The sequence below is a fragment of the Caretta caretta genome, chromosome 3, assembly GCF_965140235.1.
Source record: "Caretta caretta isolate rCarCar2 chromosome 3, rCarCar1.hap1, whole genome shotgun sequence".
NCBI classification, from domain to species: Eukaryota; Metazoa; Chordata; order Testudines; family Cheloniidae; genus Caretta; species Caretta caretta.
This window is the reverse complement of record NC_134208.1, coordinates 954915-972226: the sequence shown is the minus strand read 5'-3', so window position 1 is coordinate 972226 and position 17312 is coordinate 954915. Positions and strand designations below refer to the sequence as shown.

The following is a 17312-nucleotide window of genomic DNA, read 5'->3' as shown; positions in this document are numbered from 1 at the left end:
GCTTAGGTTAAACGCTGCCACCACCAAAGTGTTACACAAAGAACAGGGGACGTGCCCACTTGGAAATGTCTCCCCCCAAAAAGTATCCCCCCAAGCCCTACACCCCCTTTCCTGGGGAAGGCTTGATAAAAATCCTCACCAATTTGTACAGGTGAACACAGACCCAAACTCTTGGATCTTAAGAACAATGAAAAATCAATCAGGTTCTTAGAAGAAGAATAATTTTAATTAAAGAAAAGGTAAAAGAATCACCTCTGTAAAATCAGGATGGTAAATACCTTACAGGGTAATCAGATTCAAAACATAGAGAATCCCTCTAGGCAAAACCCTAAGTTACAAAAAGCCACAAAAACAGGAATATCCATTCCATTCAGCACAGCTTATTTTACCAGCCATTAAAACAAAACAGAATCTAACGCATACCTAACTAGGTTTCAGAGGAACAGCCGTGTTAGTCTGTATTCGCAAAAAGAAAAGGAGTACTTGTGGCACCTTAGAGACTAACCAATTTATCTGAGCATGAGCTTTCGCGAGCTACAGCTCACTTCATCGGATGCATACCGTGGAAACTGCAGCAGACTTTATATACACACAGAGAATATGAAACAATACCTCCTCCCACCCCTTGACATCTTGACATCTGATTTGTGTCCATTTATTCTTTTACGTAGAGACTGTCCAGTTTGACCGATGTACATGGCAGAGGGGCATTGCTGGCACATGATGGCATATATCACATTGGTGGATGTGCAGGTGAACGAGCCTCTGATAGTGTGGCTGATGTTATTAGGCCCTGTGATGGTGTCCCCTGAATAGATATGTGGGCACAATTGGCAACGGGCTTTGTTGCAAGGATAAGTTCCTGGGTTAGTGGTTCTGTTGAGTGGTATGTGGTTGTTGGTGAGTATTTGCTTCAGGTTGCGGGGCTGTCTGTAGGCAAGGACTGGCCTGTCTCCCAAGACTTGTGAGAGTGTTGGGTCATCCTTTAGGATAGGTTGTAGATCTTTAATAATGCGTTGGAGGGGTTTTAGTACAAATCAGATGTCAAGAATTATAACATTCATAAACCAGTCGGAGAACACTTCAATCTCTCTGGTCACGCAATCACAGACATGAAGGTCGCTATCTTAAAACAAAAAAACTTCAAATCCAGACTCCAGCGAGAAACTGCTGAATTGGAATTCATTTGCAAATTGGATACTATTAATTTAGGCTTAAATAGAGACTGGGAGTGGCTAAGTCATTATGCAAGGTAGCCTGTTTCCTCTTGTTTTTTCCTACCCCCCCCCCCCAGATGTTCTGGTTTAACTTGGATTTAAACTTGGAGAGTGGTCAGTTTAGATGAGCTATTACCAGCAGGAGAGTGAGTTTGTGTGTGTATGGGGGTGGGGGGGATGTGAGAAAACCTGGATCTATGCAGGAAATAGCCCGACTTGATTATGTAAAGAGTTGTCACTTTGGATGGGCTAGCACCAGCAGGAGAGTGAATTTGTGTGGGGGGGTGGAGGGTGAGAAAACCTGGATTTGTGCTGGAAATGGCCCACCTGTTGATCACTTTAGATAAGCTATTACCAGCAGGACAGTGGGGTGGGAGGAGGTATTGTTTCATATTCTCTGTGTGTATATAAAGTCTGCTGCAGTTTCCACGGTATGCATCCGATGAAGTGAGCTGTAGCTCGCGAAAGCTCATGCTCAGATAAATTGGTTAGTCTCTAAGGTGCCACAAGTACTCCTTTTCTTTATACCTAACTAGATCGCTTATTAGCCCTTTACAGGAGTTCTGACCTGCGTTCCTACTCTGGTCCCGGCAAAAGCATCACACAGACAGAGAGAACCTTTGTTTCTCCCCCTCCAGCTTTGAAAGTATCTTGTCTCCTCATGGGTCATTTTGGTCAGGTGCCAGCGAGGTTATCCTGGCTTCTTAACCCTTTACAGGTGAAAGGGTTTTGCCTCTGGCCAGGCAGGATTTAAAGGTGTTTACCCTTCCCTTTATACTCATGACAGGGATGCACAGGGCTGGGCTATGCCCCAGCCTGGGAACAGTCTCTGGGAGGGGCCTGCAGTGACCCAGATCCTCCGGGGTCTCGCTCTTCCCCCAGGGTGAGCCACGTGGTCTCACCGCCTCCTGAGACTGGGCCCCTGGGGCTGCAGCCCCCTGCCCCACCCCGGGAGCCCTGGGCAGCGAGTCTGGGACAGACCCTCAGGGCTCAGTGCCCTTCGCCCAGCGTCTGTGGTGACACTCTCAAAGGGCAGGCGGACAGGCGGGTTTATTAGCCGCCTGGCACACGTCAGCAGGCGCCCGTGGTGTAGCCAGAGAGCTGAATGTTAAAGTGAGGCCAGTCTGGGCAGCCCAGCGCCCAGCCCCGCTGTCACAGATCCCATGTTCGGGCCGTGTCTCTGACTGCCTTCCTCAGTCAGTTCCCAGATGAGAGCCCTTAGCTTCCTGCAGAGCCCCCCGGGACCCCTCCCACCTCTCTGCCCAGCCCCTCGCTGAGCCTTGAGCCAGGAGTCGCTGGAGCTGGCGATGGGTCTTTGGGCCCCTCGATCAGCCAGCGCTGGGCTGACGCTGCTCATTCCACCCAGCAGAGAGGTGACGCCCACCTCGGGCTCTTAGCCTGCCCTGCAAGCCAACCGCACCCCTGCCCCACGCTGGGGAACAATGCAACGTACCGGGGAAACAGGCACACCTAGGCATCATAAAAAGAGCACAGAAAACTCGCCCTTGTCACGGGTGGGTTTCTAGTCGCCTGCCCTAGCCTGGGGTGGCTTTAGGGCAGCACCAAGAAGCAAAGGCTAGGACACAAGCCAGGCTGCTGTGGCATGGGTGTGGGTCTGGCACGCCCAGCTGAGCCCTGTGTCGCTCAAAGGCAGTGCTTGTCCCAGCCACTGGTCACCTCTCGGGCTCCCCTAGCAATTCCCCCCCGCCCCTCGAAAGCTGTCCCCCAGCATCAACCCAACCCATCCCAGCACCACCCTGACAACCCACCTCCCCCAGCATCACCCCGACAGCCCCCCAGCAATCACCCCCAACAACCCTCCTCCCCCAGCATCACCCCAACAGCCCCCCAGCATCATCCCAACATCCTGCCAGCATCACCCCCACCTCCAGCACCACCCTGACAACCCGCCTCCCCCAGCATCACCCCAACAGCCCCCCAGCAATCACCTCCAACCCCAGCAATCACCCTGACAGCCCCCCAGCAATCACCCCCACCCCCAGCAATCACCCCAACAGCCCCCCAGCAATCACCCCGACATTCTGCCCCCACAGCAATCAACCCACTATCCCGCCAGCAACCAGCCCCCCCCAGCAATCACCCCTTGCCCCCAGCAAGCACCCCCAATACCCCTCTAGTGCCACACCCCCAGCAGCCTGTCAGCCTGTCACCAAGCCTCAGGAGTGAAGCGACCCCCGGCTTGGCACAGGCTGTTGCAGGCTCCCATGGGTGCTCCACGTCCCCGCCTGAGCCTCTGGGTGCCAGTGCTCCTGGGACATGCATTGAGCTCTGTCCAGCTGAGCTAGACTCCTACTCACATCTCAGGGACTGATACGCCCCGGCTAGGCTTTGCAGTGACACCAGGCAGTGTTTTCCAAACAGAGCAGGGTTTATTAGTCACCTGGACACAGCACCAAGAAGGCCTGAAGTTAGCACAGAGAAACAAAGATTAAGCCATAGTCCAGTTGGCCAAGCCAGTGCAATCAGCCAGCCAAGCTGCTATGGACTCCATTTCAGGCTCTCGCTCTCTCTCCTTTCTCAGTCCCAGGTGAGAGGTCGGGGGTCTATGTGGAGGGTAGCATTTAACCCTGACACCTTTCCCTTTGTTCTTGACCTGGGGTGTTGGCTTGGCTTCCCTGCCGAGAGCTGGGCATGGGAAATCTCCTTCCTCTGGAGCTTTGCTGGCTGGGAATGTTCTGGGCAGTGTCATCGACATGGGTCGGCTCCAGCCAGCCCTTAATGACCCCCAATAACACGGCACAGCTCCTGCTCCACCCCCCCCCCCCCGTGCTGGCAATCCTGCTGCAGCCACTGGGCAGCAATGCAAAGTGCAGAGGGAAACTGAGGCACACATAGGGTGCATACACGTCCCACCAGCATGGGGAGACAAGCCTGGTTGCTATGGGGCTTTCTAAACTGGGGCCAGGGTGTGGCAAAATCCGGTGGCCGGAAACTGATGCCAGCCAGTCCATTGGCCAGCGGGCCCATGTGTTAACCCCAGGGCAGTGACCCACGGGCCCAAACAGCCCAGGGCACCAGTGCCTGAGGCGGCTCCTGGCTGCCTTCCAGGCCGACGCATTAGCCCAACACAGGTTCCCAGGCTCAGGGCGGGGTCGCGGACGAGGGGCTCTGCTGGTGGGAGCCAGGGGGGCAATGGGCCCGTCTGGCCTGAGTTCTGAGGACCTGGCCACCGCCGGGCTGGGCAATGGGAGGACGTGGGCAGCCTGGCCCTGCCAGGCTGGGGGGGACATGCCTCACCCTAGCTCTGGCGGGGGGCAGCCCCTAGGTCCTGGCCGCCCAGTGATCCCTGAGCCCAGCACAGGCCTCCCCATGCACATAGCACTCTCCAGCCCATTCCAGCTGCGCGTGATGCCCCCGCTCTGGGCGCCTCTCCTGCCCCCATGCCTGCCAGTGCCATGGGGCCACCCCAGGACAGCCTGGCCCCCCACAGCCTGCTCCAGCTCTGCTCTGGCTTCCCCTCCACCCACCCCGACCCCCAGGGCTGTGAGCAGCATCTCCAGAGAGCCCTGGGGTGCCCCTGTGCCAGGGCTGGAGCCCTGCCAGGCTGGGGGAGCTGCCTGCCTGAGCCCCCCGGAGCTGGGCTGCCCCAGTGCCAGGCCTCACCCTCCCTGCTTGGCCCCAGGGGCACCGCGGGGCGTCGAGTTCACCGCGGTGAAGGACGTGCTACTGGCCGTGAAGGACGTGAAGGACGCCCACAACCTGCACCTCTGGGCCCTGACCCTCAGCCACCACGTGGTGTCTGTGCACGTGGCAGTCGGTGAGTGCCCCCCCCAACCCCTCCCACCAGAGTGGCTGGGCGCCAGCTGTGGGGCACCCCTCCCCCACCAGAACGGGGTCCCTGCCCCCCACCGCCACCAGGGATGGGCTCCGTGCATGTTCCACCCTGGCATGTGCTCCCTGCAGGTCCTGTCCCCCCCCCCCGCCCCCCGGTACATGGTCCCTGCATGCCTTGCCCCCGATATGTGCTCCCTGCAGGTCCTGTCCCCCGCCCCCTGGTACATGGTCCCTGCATGCCTTGCCCCCGATATGTGCTCCCTGCAGGCCCTGCCCCCGGTAGGTGATCCCTGCAGGCCCCGCCTCCCCAGTACCTGGTTCCCGCAGGCCCCGCCCCCTGGTCCCTGCAGGCCCCGCCCCCAGGAGATGCTCACACGGGGCTGGGCTGCCCCCTTTGCCTGCAGATGCCGGTGCGGACATGGAGGACGTGCTGCAGGAAGCCACCGCCCAGCTGCAGAGGACCTTTGGCTTCGTCTCGTGCACGGTGCAGGTGGAGCGGTACCTGGAGGACATGGCCACCTGCCGCCAGTGCCAGGACCCCCGGGACTGAGCACCGGGCCCGCAGCACCTGGCACCCGAGAGGGAGACGCCCCAGCCCCCAGCCTCCGCTCTGCCCAGCGGGCCCCCACGTGCAGCCAGCGGGCTGTGGGGCTGCCCCATCAGGCCCTGGTCTTGGCTCTCTTTCTACTGCCAATGGGGCGCAAGGGCCAAGGTACCTTGTGCCAAGAGCCCCACCCACACTGCCCCAGGGGCTGCGCCCCACCGGGTGAGAGAGAGCCATGGGACTGCTGGAGCTGCCCTGCCCCCACTGCCACTGCCCTGCCCCCACTGCTGGAGCTGCCCTGCCCCCACTGCAGAGGGGCCATGCTGGGCCCGTTCTCCCCGTCTGCCTCTGCTGAGCTCTCGGGAAGGGGAGCCGTCGCCCCGGTGCCCATTCAGGCAGCCTGTCTTTGCGCAGTGGGGTGCGATGCAGAGCGCCCCCTGCAGGGTGAGAGTGTCACACTCCCTGCCCCCTGGCCCAGGACTGGGGCGGCTCTGCTCTGGGGCTGCTGCTACATTGCATCGCCCTACATTGCAGGGGCCCTGCACCCCCGGTCACCGCCAGATGCCCGTTGTTCTCTCCTGCTCCTTACAGAGCAACGGCCACACTGGGCCAGACCAAAGGTCCCTCTAGCCCAATGTCCTGTCTCCAGCCAGGGCCAGGGCCCCAGAGGGAGTGAACAGACCAGGCAATCACCCAGTGATCCCTCCCGTCGCCCATTCCCAGCTCCTGGCAAACAGCAGCATCAGCCCTGCCCATCCCGGCCCACTGATGGACCTGTCCTCCATGGACGTAGCTAGCTCTTTTTGAACCCTGTTCTAGTCTTGGTCTTCACAACATCCTCTGGCAAGGAGTTCCACAGGTTGACTGTGCGTTGTGTGAAGAAATACCTCCTTGTGTTTGTTTAAACCTTCTGCCTAGTAATTAATTGGGTGACCGCTAGTTCTTGGGTTATGAGGAGTAAATGACACGTCCTTATCTACTTTCTCCCCACTGGTCAGAATTTCATAGACCTAGATCATCTCCCCCCTTCGTCGTCTCTTTTCCAAGCAGACAAGTCCCAGTCTGTTTAATCTCCCCTCATACGGAGCTGTTCCAGACCCCTCACCATTTGTGTTGCCCTTTTCTGAACCGTTTCCAAGGCCAGTCTAGCTTTTCTGAGATGGGGCACCCAAGACTTGTCCCAAGGCAGCATCAGGCCACTAGTTACTGCAGCTGACTCTGCCGCAGGGCCCCTCAGCTGTGTGGGGAGTTAGGGAGCCGGACGGCCCCATCCTGCCCGCTGCAGCCCAGCCGTGCCTTGGTGGGGGCGGCTCCTGGGCTCAGGGCGAGCTTTGAAAGATCTCCAGCCCTCTAAGCAGCAGGGGCCTGGTCCCCGGGGGCGGGGCGGGGCTGGCTCACAGTCCCCTGGGGCAGGCCTGCACTGTCTGTCGTGCTCCCTGCCGCACCCAGCTGACTGCAGGGTGGGGGGCTACCAGGACCCCCAGAGAGGGGTATTTGCCCCCACCCAGGCTCCCTGCGTGGAACCCCTCCCTGGCAGCCCCCTGCCAGCACCACTGATAGGGTGGGGCCGCAGCACCAGGCTAGGGCAGAGGGGCTGTCCCGTGCCCCCCACCCCCACCCTGCAGTCCCTACCCAGGGGCCTCTCCCAGCCAGGGCAAATGCAGCTCCTGGCTTTGCCCCACTCACGGCCAGGCCTGGCCCCCTCCCCTTGCCTGATCCATGGCCCCGTGTCTGCCTGCCCTCCGCCAAACCCCGACTGAGCCGCTGGTGGGGCCGGGAGCCCTGGGTCATGCAGCATGACCAGGGGGCTGGATTCCCACAGAGCCCCTCGCTCAAAGCCCCCTGTGCTGCCAGAACGGGGCCAGGGGCCAGGAGCTGCAGCAACCGCCAGCCCCCCTTGAGCTCTGTGGGGAGCAGGACAGACCCACGCAGAAGTTTCCTTACACCTTACGGGGCTGCAGAGAATGGGGCGTGACCCAAGAGGGGGTGTGGCCCCCATGCTGGTGGGGAGGAGAAGTGGACAAGGAAGCTGGATTCCTGCTGGCAGTGCCCAGGCCAGGGAAGCAGCTGGGCAGGCAAAGCCCAGCCCCCCGCATCCCACCTGCTGCAGGCTGAGCCACAGCCACCGGCCAGGAGTGAGGCCTTGTGTGGGCCCCGCTCGGGCCCCTTTGGCCCAGAGCGCTCTCGTTCCATCCAAAGCAGGCGGCAGAGTTGTGGGACTGGCACCTGGCCAACACCATGGCAGCAGCCCTCGAAAAAAGCCAACGCTGCTGGGGACCATCAGGAGAGGGATGGAGAAGTCAGAAAATACCATGATGCCTCTGGATAAATCCATGGGACGCCCGCACCGGGAGCTCCGTGTGCAGTTCTGGTGGCCCAGCTCAAGAGGGACAGACTGTGTTACAACCGAGACCAGCACAGAGACGGGCAACAACAACGGTGAGGGGCATGGAGCAGGCTGGGTCTGAGGAGAGATTAAGACTGGGACCGTTCAGTGTGGAAAAGAGACGACAAAGGGGGAGACGATAGAGGTCATTAAAACCACGGCAGGCGTGGGGAAAGTAGAAAAGGACGTGTGATTGACTCCTCATAACCCAAGAACTAGGGGTCGCCCAATGACATTACTAGGCAGCAGGTTGAAAACAAACAAAAGGCAGTATTTTTTCACACAACACACAACGAACCTGTGGAACTCCTTGCCAGGGGATGTTGTGAAAGGAATTAGATATATTCCTGGAGGACAGATCCATCAGCCAAGATGGTCAGGGTCACTACGCCATGTTTGGGGCGTCCCTAGACCTGCTTGCCAGGAGCTGGGAATGGGCGACGGGGTGGATCATGGGCGATTCCCTGTTCTGTTTGTTCCCTCTGGGGCACCTGGCACTGGCCACTGTCGGCAGACAGGACACGGGGCCAGATGGACCTTTGCTCTGACCCAGTCTGGCCGTTCTTACATTGTAACATGAGCTGCCAGTGCAATGCTGTGGCCAAAAAAGCTAATGTGACCCTGGGGTGCACAAGCAGAGGAATTTCGAGTAGAAGTTGTGGTTACTTTCTCTTTGTATCTGGTATCGGTGCGACCACTGCTGGGATCCCTCGTCCAGGTCTGGTGCCCACAGTTCTGGAAGGAGGTTGATCAACTGGAGAGGGGTCAGAGAAGACCCAGGAGAATGATTAAAGGATTAGAAAACCTGCCCGATAATGATAGACTCCAGCAAAGAGAAGGTGAAGGGATGATTTGAGCCCAGGCTGGAAGTGCCAACATGGGGAACAAATATTTAACAACCGGCTCCTAGTCTAGCCAAGGAGGTGGAACGGGGCCAGGGCTGGAAGCTGAAGCGAGACACAGACTGGAGAGAAGATGTAAATGTTGAATGGTGCGGGGGAATTACCCATGGGAACCATTTCTCCAGGGTCTTGGTGGATTTTTTCACTCCAGAGGGGATGTTCTTCTAAGAGCGCGGCCCTGGGGCAGGTCCCGGGCCTGCGAGATGCAGGGGCTCAGACGAGAGGACAATGGACCCTTCTGGCCTGGGATCCCAGAAAGTGCCGGGCGCTGCCCTGCCCTAGGAGGGGCCAACAGGCCCAAGCCAGGAACCCCCCTCGGCTGCTGTGATGGCAGCAGTTGTGGTTCCCTGAACAAGCCAGGGAGGGGGCTGGCTCAGGGCCCCCCTGCCCCCTGCACGCCCCCGCTTTGCTTCGCACGCCCCCCCCACCAAGGTACTGCCGAGCCCCCTGCCGCGCTGCCCCAGCCCATGTCACGGCTTGGTCAGTGTCGCCCCGCGGGGGGTGTTGGTGTCCGTCACCCCATGCCGTGCGTCCGTGTCTGTCTGTGGGTCTGTCTGTGCCTGTCTGGGGTGAGGAAACCGGGGTCCAAACTGTAAGGCCGAGGAGACACCACCAAGGACTCCAATAAACGGTCGCCCTCAGACAAGCCCCCCATGGTCTTCGCTGCTGTTTGTGGGCTGCGCTGGCTACACGCAGCCCAGGATGGGGTGGGGGGGTAGGGGGCTCATGTGCCTAGCGGGGTGGGTCACAACCTGCCCTGTGCCAGCCAGTCGGCCCGGCTCTGTGACGGAGAGCCGGGGGCCCCCAGCATTGCCCTTCGCTGGCGGACCAGGCAACTGGCCTTTCAGAGGACAAGGCAGCAAGTGGGGCCCAGCTGTGGGGCAGGGGATCTCCGCTGGGAACAGACACCGCCAGGCCAGTAGCCAACACGAGCCGGGGCCAGGCGGGCCACGACCCCCTGCCCTGGGGCTGAGCCGGAGCCTCGAATCAGGGGCTGAAGCAAGGACAAGGGCCTCCTGCAGTGGGGCACTGACCAGACCTGGGGCACCAGGGCAGACTCCTGCCCGTCCCTGGGCCCCACCGCCACCATGTGCAAGCCAGGGGACTTTTCCGCCATCACCCGATCGCAAGTCAGACCCTGAATGTGCTGGCCACCACTGCTCCCCGCCAGCCTCACACTGCACCCTCCCACCAGCCCCACATGGCACTCTCTCACCTGCTCCCCACCAGCCCCACATGGAGCTGTGCCCACCACCTGCCTGCTCCCCACCGGCCCCACACAGCGTCCCACCCCGCCTCCTCCCTACCAGCCCCATCTGGTGCCCCTCACCTGGTCTCTACCAGCCCCACATGGCGCCCCACCCACCTTGTGTCCCCCCACCACCTCCCTACCAACCCCAACCGGTACCCCCTGCCTGCTCCCTACCAGCCCTGCCCACCCAGTACCCTACCTGCCCAGTTCCCCCGCCACTGCTCCCTACCAGCCCCATCCAGTGCCCCCCACCCTGTGCCCCCCACCTACTCCCTACCAGACCCGCCCAGCGTCCTGCCTACACCATGCCCCCCACCTGCTCTCTACCAGCCCCATCCGGCCCCCACATCTAATGCCCCCCCCACTGCTCCCTACCAGCCCCTCGCAGCGCCCCACCCATCCCCCGTCCCTCCTGCCCCAAGGAGAAGGAAACCACACAGACCCTTTAAAAAACAAACACTTTATTGAACAGTTAAGATCACAGAGGCTCAATGTGAGCGAGTTCTTGGCTCCTGGCTTGGGTGCGAGGTGCTGCCCGTACAGCCTGGGCCCGGCCCAACAGCTGCTCTGCAGCCTCCCCACGCGGTGCCCACAGCACCCCGCGCCCAGGTCGGCAGGAGGGGCCTGAAGCCGGACGCTGGGAGCCAGGCACACGACCAGACAGCAACAGGCACAAAACCACAACGCTACACACACACAGCATCGCCTGGGGGAGGGGCCCCTGCACAGAGCATCAGCACCCCCCTCCCCCCCAGGCTGGGTGAGGAGCCGCTGCAGAGCATCACCCCCCCCGCCCCCAGTTGGGTGAGAGGCCCCTGCACAGGTCCACCCACCCCAGCTCACAAGCTGGGTCAAGCGGACAGCCGAAGGGGCTATCCACAGTGATTGCCCGGCCGGCCGGCCAGCATGCCGCCCATGGCTCTCAGCCCATCCCGCGGGGGACAGATGGGCTGGGAGCTGGCAGGCCACATGATGCACTGAACCGGTCCCGAGCCTGAGCGGCTGGAGGCGGGACCCTGGCTGGGCTGCTGGGCATCTCCCCCCAGGCCTGGGGACCCCCCGGGAGGCGCTGCGGCATGGAGCATCCGGGCCAGGACTCCGGCCGGGCGGCCGGGTGGCTACTGTTCCTGCAGGAGGCTGTGCTCGGCGGAGCTGGGGCTCTCCGGCCTGTCCCTGTACATGGCGCTGAACTGGGCTCGGCACTCCTGGAGCAGCTTGTGGCCCACAGGGGAGGTGAGCCCCACCAGGCAGTGAGCCCGCACGATGCCCGACTGGCCACCCGACACCAGCCAGCCGTGAGAGTCCAGGTTGGGGCTGAAGCGAACCTGCCGGGAGAGGAGAATCAGGAGGGGCCTGCGAGGGGGCGGAGCTCAGAGGGATGGGGGCCGGGGGGGGGGCGTCACCAGCTGCCGCAGCAGCAGGTCTGAGCAGCACTCGTCTGACCAGAACAAGGGGTCGCAGCTCCTCCTTTGGGCTGCTCACGGGGCCTCGAGGCTGCCCCCCGCCCTATGAGACAGACAGACCTGCTGCACGGCCCTCCCGCGGGCTGCCCCCAGTGATGCCACTGCAGCGTGTCCTGGGCCCCTGCGCTGCGGGGGGCTCAACAACGCCGAGGCTTCAGGTCTCCTGCCCCCTTCCCAGCCCCTGCCCCACATGCTCTTCATCTCCACCTCAGTACTGCGGACAGGCTCTGAGAGGAGGGAGGGCAGGCAGCGGGTGGCAAGGGCTAGCCCAGCATCCTGCAATGGGCTCCTGCTGCAGCCCAGGGGGATCCTGCCCCCAAGTGCCCTGGGGTCCAGTCCCATCCCCCAGCACTCCCCCCGCCGTGAGGCTGTAGGAGCCAGTGCAGGGAGAGCACATGGAGATCCTGCTGGGACTGGCATGGTGGGGTGAAGGGGTACAGGTGGGGGGCTGGGCCGCTCCAGCACAGCGGGGGTGAAGGGAGACCAGCGGGGGAGCCGGGCTTCCTTGGCATGGCGGGGGGCAGGGGCGGCCAGGCTTCCCAGCACAGGGCTGCAGGCCAGCGCTCACCTTGTGGATGGACTCCAGCTGCATGCGGTCCAGGCTCAGCTCGGCCTTCACCTCCTGCTCGTGCATCCTGCGCGTGGGCTCCCGGCTGAAGAAGTTTTGGAAGCTGCGCTGGGGGGCAGGGTACAGAGTGAGCAGGACACTGAAACTGGGCCCCTGGGAAGGGCAAACTGGGGCCAGGGCGGGTGTCTGCCAATGGGTGCAGCCACTCCCCCAGCTCTTGGGCCCCAGCTAGCCATGAACACAGTGGCCTGAGCTCTCACAGTCCACTTGGCATGAGAGACCCACAGCTCGGAGCACTGTGGGGCACCCAGCCAGCCCGCACAGCCCCAGCAGGCCCATGGGCTGGGAGGGGTTGGGGGGGGTCTATAGGCCATGCGGCCTTGTGGGTAGTGCTCTGGACTGGCACTCAACAGAGCTGGATTCCGCTCACAACTCGGCCAGGGGCCTGCTCGCCCCAGCTTCCCCGTCTGCACAGAGAGCCCCCCACACACAGGAGGGGTGAGGGGAGCAGAGAGCTCCCCACACACACAGGAGGGGGGAGACAAAGGGGCTCCCCGGTTGTCCCGCTGGCGCCGGTACCAGGTCTGTGTCCTGGAAGCGGAGGCAGTGATCCTTCGTCATCTCGCTGTAGGTCCGGGTCTTCGGCCTTGGCTCCTCGCCTCCCGCAGAGCTGCAGGGCACCAGATCTGCTTTGTAGATGGGCTGGGGGAGGAGACACGTCCTGAGGGCAGGGCCATGCTGCTCCCACCCCCAGGGACTTGGCTGGGGCAGGCTGTCCCCCATGGGAGCCCGGTCTGGGGTGACAATGGGGCCCTGTGACTCCGGTCCGTGCCTCGGCTGCGGGCGCTGAGCGGGGCCAAACCAAGGGCCAGGGACGATGCTGACAGAGCTGGGGCACTGGAAGGTAACAACACGGGGCACAGTAATGAGGGGATGGGCTGCTCCCCCCACCGCTGGGGGGCTGGCGAAGGAAGAGCCGTGGGGATCCAAAACAGCTGTAGGAATGGCAGAGAGAGCGGCGCTGTCCTTGCTGCCCCCCGGGCCCTCGTCCTGATCCTGAGAGGTTCCTGACCAGGGAAGCAGAAAGGGGCCAAGAGGACATTGCCACCCCACAAGTTGAACCCTGGCCCCACACCTGGGCAGCTCTGGCTCTGAGACCAGCCAAGGGACTGTCTTACCAGGAGCTTTCCCTTCCCAGCCTCTCCAGGGGCCAGGAGAGAGTGGTTCAATTAAAGCCCTAGGAAGGTTTCCTTGTCGCTGGGGCCTGCCAGCTGTTCCTTAGTCAGAGGTCGTTATGGGTGGGGCCACGGACACCCCAGGCCGAGGCCTCTGGATACCTTGTTCCCCCCAGGTCAGGGCTGGACGGGGACCAGGTCACATTAACACGTCTGGCCCCTTTATTCACTCAGGCCCCCGCAGCGCGGCCCGAGCACACCCCTGCACCCAGCCCTGCCCGAACACACGGCTCCCATGGGCCCCTTGCTCCCAGGGCTGTGGGGGCATCCTGGGCTGCCATGGCTGAGGTGGACAGGAACATAGTCCTGTACTTGCCTTGTGCCCCATAGCCCCTCATGCACTACTGCCTCCAGCCCCATGGTCCTCCCAGCCGCTCACCCCCACATCCCCTCCATCCCACTGCCTCCAGCCCCATGGACCCATCCTGCCAAACCACTTGTCCACAAGCCCCACGACCCCATTCTGTCAAGCCACTTGCCCACCCAACTCTCCAGTCCCCCCACCCAGTTCAGCCCTTGAGCCCCATGGCCCCCGCCCGCCCTCACATGCAATTCACCCAGAGCCATGCCCTCAGCCCACTGGGCTGCTCCCTCAAGGAGAGAGACACTTACAAATCTGCGCTCCGAGGGCCGCTTGATGTTGAGCGGGTTCATGGCCAGGTCGGGCAGCACTGCGGCCAGCAGCTCCCCAGTGATGTCCCCGGCCGCCACAGCGTTCAGCCAGTCGGAGCTGGAGATGCTCTACCGAGGGAGACGGGAGCAAAGCTCTCAGTGCAAGCCCTGCTCCGAGACAGAGGGGCCCCAGCTGCCAAGTCAGAGGGGTGCCCATGTGGCAGGGCCTGGGCTGTCCCTAGCTGGCCAGGAAAGGGGAACGGGAAACCCCGCGGGCAGCGGGGTCCCGGCTCCACCCCGCCGCAGGCTCAGAACCGAGTGGGGGACGTGGGAGCCAGGGGCCCTGCTCCAGGCAGCACAGCGTGTCCCCGAGAGCCACACCCAGCAGAGTGCAGGAGCCGGCAGCCCCCCAAGGGCTACGGGGCACAGCTGGCTCCAAGCACCCAGGGACCCTGAACCCTCTCGCCACCAGCTCTTACCCACACAGTCCCCTTGCGAGGGGCCACGAAGTAGGCCTTGAAGCCCAGGTAGCCGGCGTCAATATAGTGGATTCCACACAGTCCATACCTGCAAGAGAGAGCGAGTGAGACCCCAGGGGCCAGGCAGCACTGGGCTCGGGCCAGGGCAATGCAGGGAGCCCCCAGGCCCAGCCCCAGGGGAGGGTCACTCACGAGGCGTAACAGTTGTCCTGGGCCACAGTGACGCCATTGTAGGGCAGCAGCCAGGTGATCTCGGTGGTCAGGAAACGCTTGATGCTGTTGATGGGTTCATAGAGACGCCGCAGGTCCCAGAACTTGATCTTCCGGTCATTCCCCGCCGTAACCAGAAAGTTGCTGAGAGCCAGAAGAGGAGCAGTGCTCAGAGCCCCGCGCCCCCACACCCCAAGAGCTCTGGGCCACCTCCCCATCCCCCCTGGGAGCCAGCACCTCAGGGCCAGCTCAGACGCCTGGCCCTCACGCCCTCCCCAACAGGTAACACTTCCCCCCAACCCCGTGGGGGTAGGGCCTTCCCTAGCCAGGCTGGGCCGCTCCCTGGCAGGCACCAGCTGCTCCTGCCCGGCCCACTGCTCACCTGTTGACTTTGCACCACTCGATGCTCCTGACGGCATGGTCGTGGGCAAGGAAGCACCTGAAGGGGTAGATCTTGAGGGAGCCATCGGGCTGCCGCACGCGCTGCAGCAGGGACTTGGTGGGCAGGTTCCAGATGGCCACGGTGCCTGGGGGAACACACCGAGATGCCCGTGAGCCCAGCACCGGCAGCCCACAGACCTCGGGAGCCCCCATCCTGCCAAGGGGAAGCATCGGGGCTAGGGGGCCTGTGGGAATTGTCGGATTTCTATGAACTATCTTTATGACTCTGTAGAGATCCGCTTGGCACTGCTGCTGTGACGCTGACAGACCAGGTGTCAGCTCATGCCCAGGCCCCGAGACTTCACCTGAACGCTGACCAACAGACAGCCGGAACCTGCCCGACTCACCTGCACTAGTGCTGCTAACACGGGGTAAGTTTATACCAAGGTGTTCAGACTTTGAGACGCCTGCAGAATGCTGCCTGTGGTCCTCTCCCTTCTGACATCTGTGCCCCACGGGACAAGGGGGTAGTAAGTGTTTGCATTGCAACGCTCTACCGGTGCAAGTCATCACCCAGGAAAGCAGCATTAATTCATGGAAAATGCTGGCTTCCTACAGAAGGCACTATCCTGTCCACCAAGGCGTCCCATTGAGCACTGTGAACTAGCAAGAACAAAGCCTTTGTTAACTGCCTCCCCCGGCCCCACGAAGGAGACGCATGAGAACTCCTGGTCTCACCTTGAGCTCTGGGGGAAGGGGATAAAAATCCCTGACAAGAAGAAACGGTGTCTCTGTGCTGCTTGGACTTTGCGAGGGCGAGGATGTCTAAGCGCAAGCAAGGGTTCCCCTGCTGCTCAGCTTGGGCTTGCCCTACAGGACACAGAGAGCTTGCTTGTGACAGCAGCTTCTACCACCTTTATTGCATTGTCAGTATGGTCCCCACTTCCGTATTGTTTGTCTGATGTATGATCTCTGGTTCTTTGATTGTTTCTGACTGTTACGTAATTAATTTTGCTAGGTGTAAATTAAAGTGGTGGGGTGTAACTGGCTAGAGAATTTTGTTACAATGTTAGGATTGGTTAGTAAAATTTTAGTAAAATGATTGGTGAAGGTAGAGCTAAGCAGGACTCAAGTTTCACTGTACAAACTGGGGTCCAAAAGGAAGTTCTTTGGGAACCGACTCCAGGACACAGCCCCAAGATCAGAGCTGCCAGACCTCAACACCCTGCCAATGACACCGCGTAGAAACTGGAATCCCCCAGATGGACCTTGTCATAAATATAGCGGGAAGGGTAAACCCCTTTGAAATCCCTCCTGGGCAGGGGAAAGCTCCTCTCACCTGTAAAGGGTTAAGAAGCTAAAGGTAACCTTGCTGGCACCTGACCAAAATGACCAATGAGGAGACAAGATACTTTCAAAAGCTGGGAGGAGGGAGAGAAACAAAGGGTCTGTGTGTCTGTCTATATTCTGTCTTTGCCGGGGATAGACCAGGAATGGAGTCTTAGAACTTTTAGTAAGTAATCTAGCTAGGTACGTGTTAGATTATGATTTCTTTAAATGGCTGAGAAAAGAACTGTGCTGAATAGAATAACTATTTCTGTCTGTGTATCTTTTTTGTAACTTAAGGTTTTGCCTAGAGGGGTTCTCTATGTTTTGAATCTAATTACCCTGTAAGGTATCTACCATCCTGATTTTACAGGGGGGATTTCTTTATTTCTATTTACTTCTATTTTTATTAAAAGTCTTCTTGTAAGAAAACTGAATGCTTTTTCATTGTTCTCAGATCCAAGGGTTTGGGTCTGTGGTCACCTATGCAAATTGGTGAGGCTTTTTATCCAACATTTCCCAGGAAAGGGGGGGTGCAAGTGTTGGGAGGATTGTTCATTGTTCTTAAGATCCAAGGGTCTGGATCTGTAGTCACCTAGGCAAATTGGTGAGGCTTTTTACCAAACCTTGTCCAGGAAGTGGGGTGCAAGGTTTTGGGAAGTATTTTGGGGGGAAAGACGTGTCCAAACAGCTCTTCCCCAGTAACCAGTATTAGTTTGGTGGTGGTAGCGGCCAATCCAAGGACAAAGGGTGGAATATTTTGTACCTTGGGGAAGTTTTGACCTAAGCTGGTAAAGATAAGCTTAGGAGGTTTTTCGTGCAGGTCCCCACATCTGTACCCTAGAGTTCAGAGTGGGGGAAGAACCTTGACAGACCTGATCTTGAGTGGCCCTCAATAAAAGTTCATCTGTCTTATTGGGAGTGGTGAGCACTGTATGCATA

At 60.4% G+C, this 17312-nt stretch overlaps 2 protein-coding genes across 3 annotated transcripts in view; one reads left to right on the top strand and one right to left on the bottom strand.

The window, feature by feature from the left end:
- The window catches only part of SLC30A3 (solute carrier family 30 member 3), a 35769-nt gene extending 29949 nt beyond the window's left edge, over positions 1 to 5820 (top strand). The window contains exons 7-8 of the mRNA XM_048846147.2: positions 4861 to 4995; positions 5417 to 5820. Coding sequence (XP_048702104.2) covers positions 4861 to 4995; positions 5417 to 5562 — 281 coding nt within the window. The 3' untranslated portion in view covers positions 5563 to 5820. The remainder of the gene's footprint in view (positions 1 to 4860; positions 4996 to 5416) is intronic.
- A 5304-nt stretch (positions 5821 to 11124) lies between these two features.
- The window catches only part of GTF3C2 (general transcription factor IIIC subunit 2), a 30413-nt gene continuing 24225 nt past the window's right edge, over positions 11125 to 17312 (bottom strand). Inside the window, exons 12-19 of one of the 2 annotated variants that reach the window (XM_075126244.1) lie at positions 15783 to 15914; positions 15046 to 15190; positions 14646 to 14807; positions 14454 to 14541; positions 13975 to 14103; positions 12707 to 12829; positions 12128 to 12235; positions 11125 to 11421 (exon numbers count right to left, since the gene is read on the bottom strand). In XM_075126244.1, the coding sequence (XP_074982345.1) occupies positions 11215 to 11421; positions 12128 to 12235; positions 12707 to 12829; positions 13975 to 14103; positions 14454 to 14541; positions 14646 to 14807; positions 15046 to 15190; positions 15783 to 15914 (1094 nt within the window). In that variant the 3' untranslated portion in view covers positions 11125 to 11214. The remainder of the gene's footprint in view (positions 11422 to 12127; positions 12236 to 12706; positions 12830 to 13974; positions 14104 to 14453; positions 14542 to 14645; positions 14808 to 15045; positions 15191 to 15782; positions 15915 to 17312) is intronic. The other variant, XM_075126245.1, reaches the window with a different exon arrangement.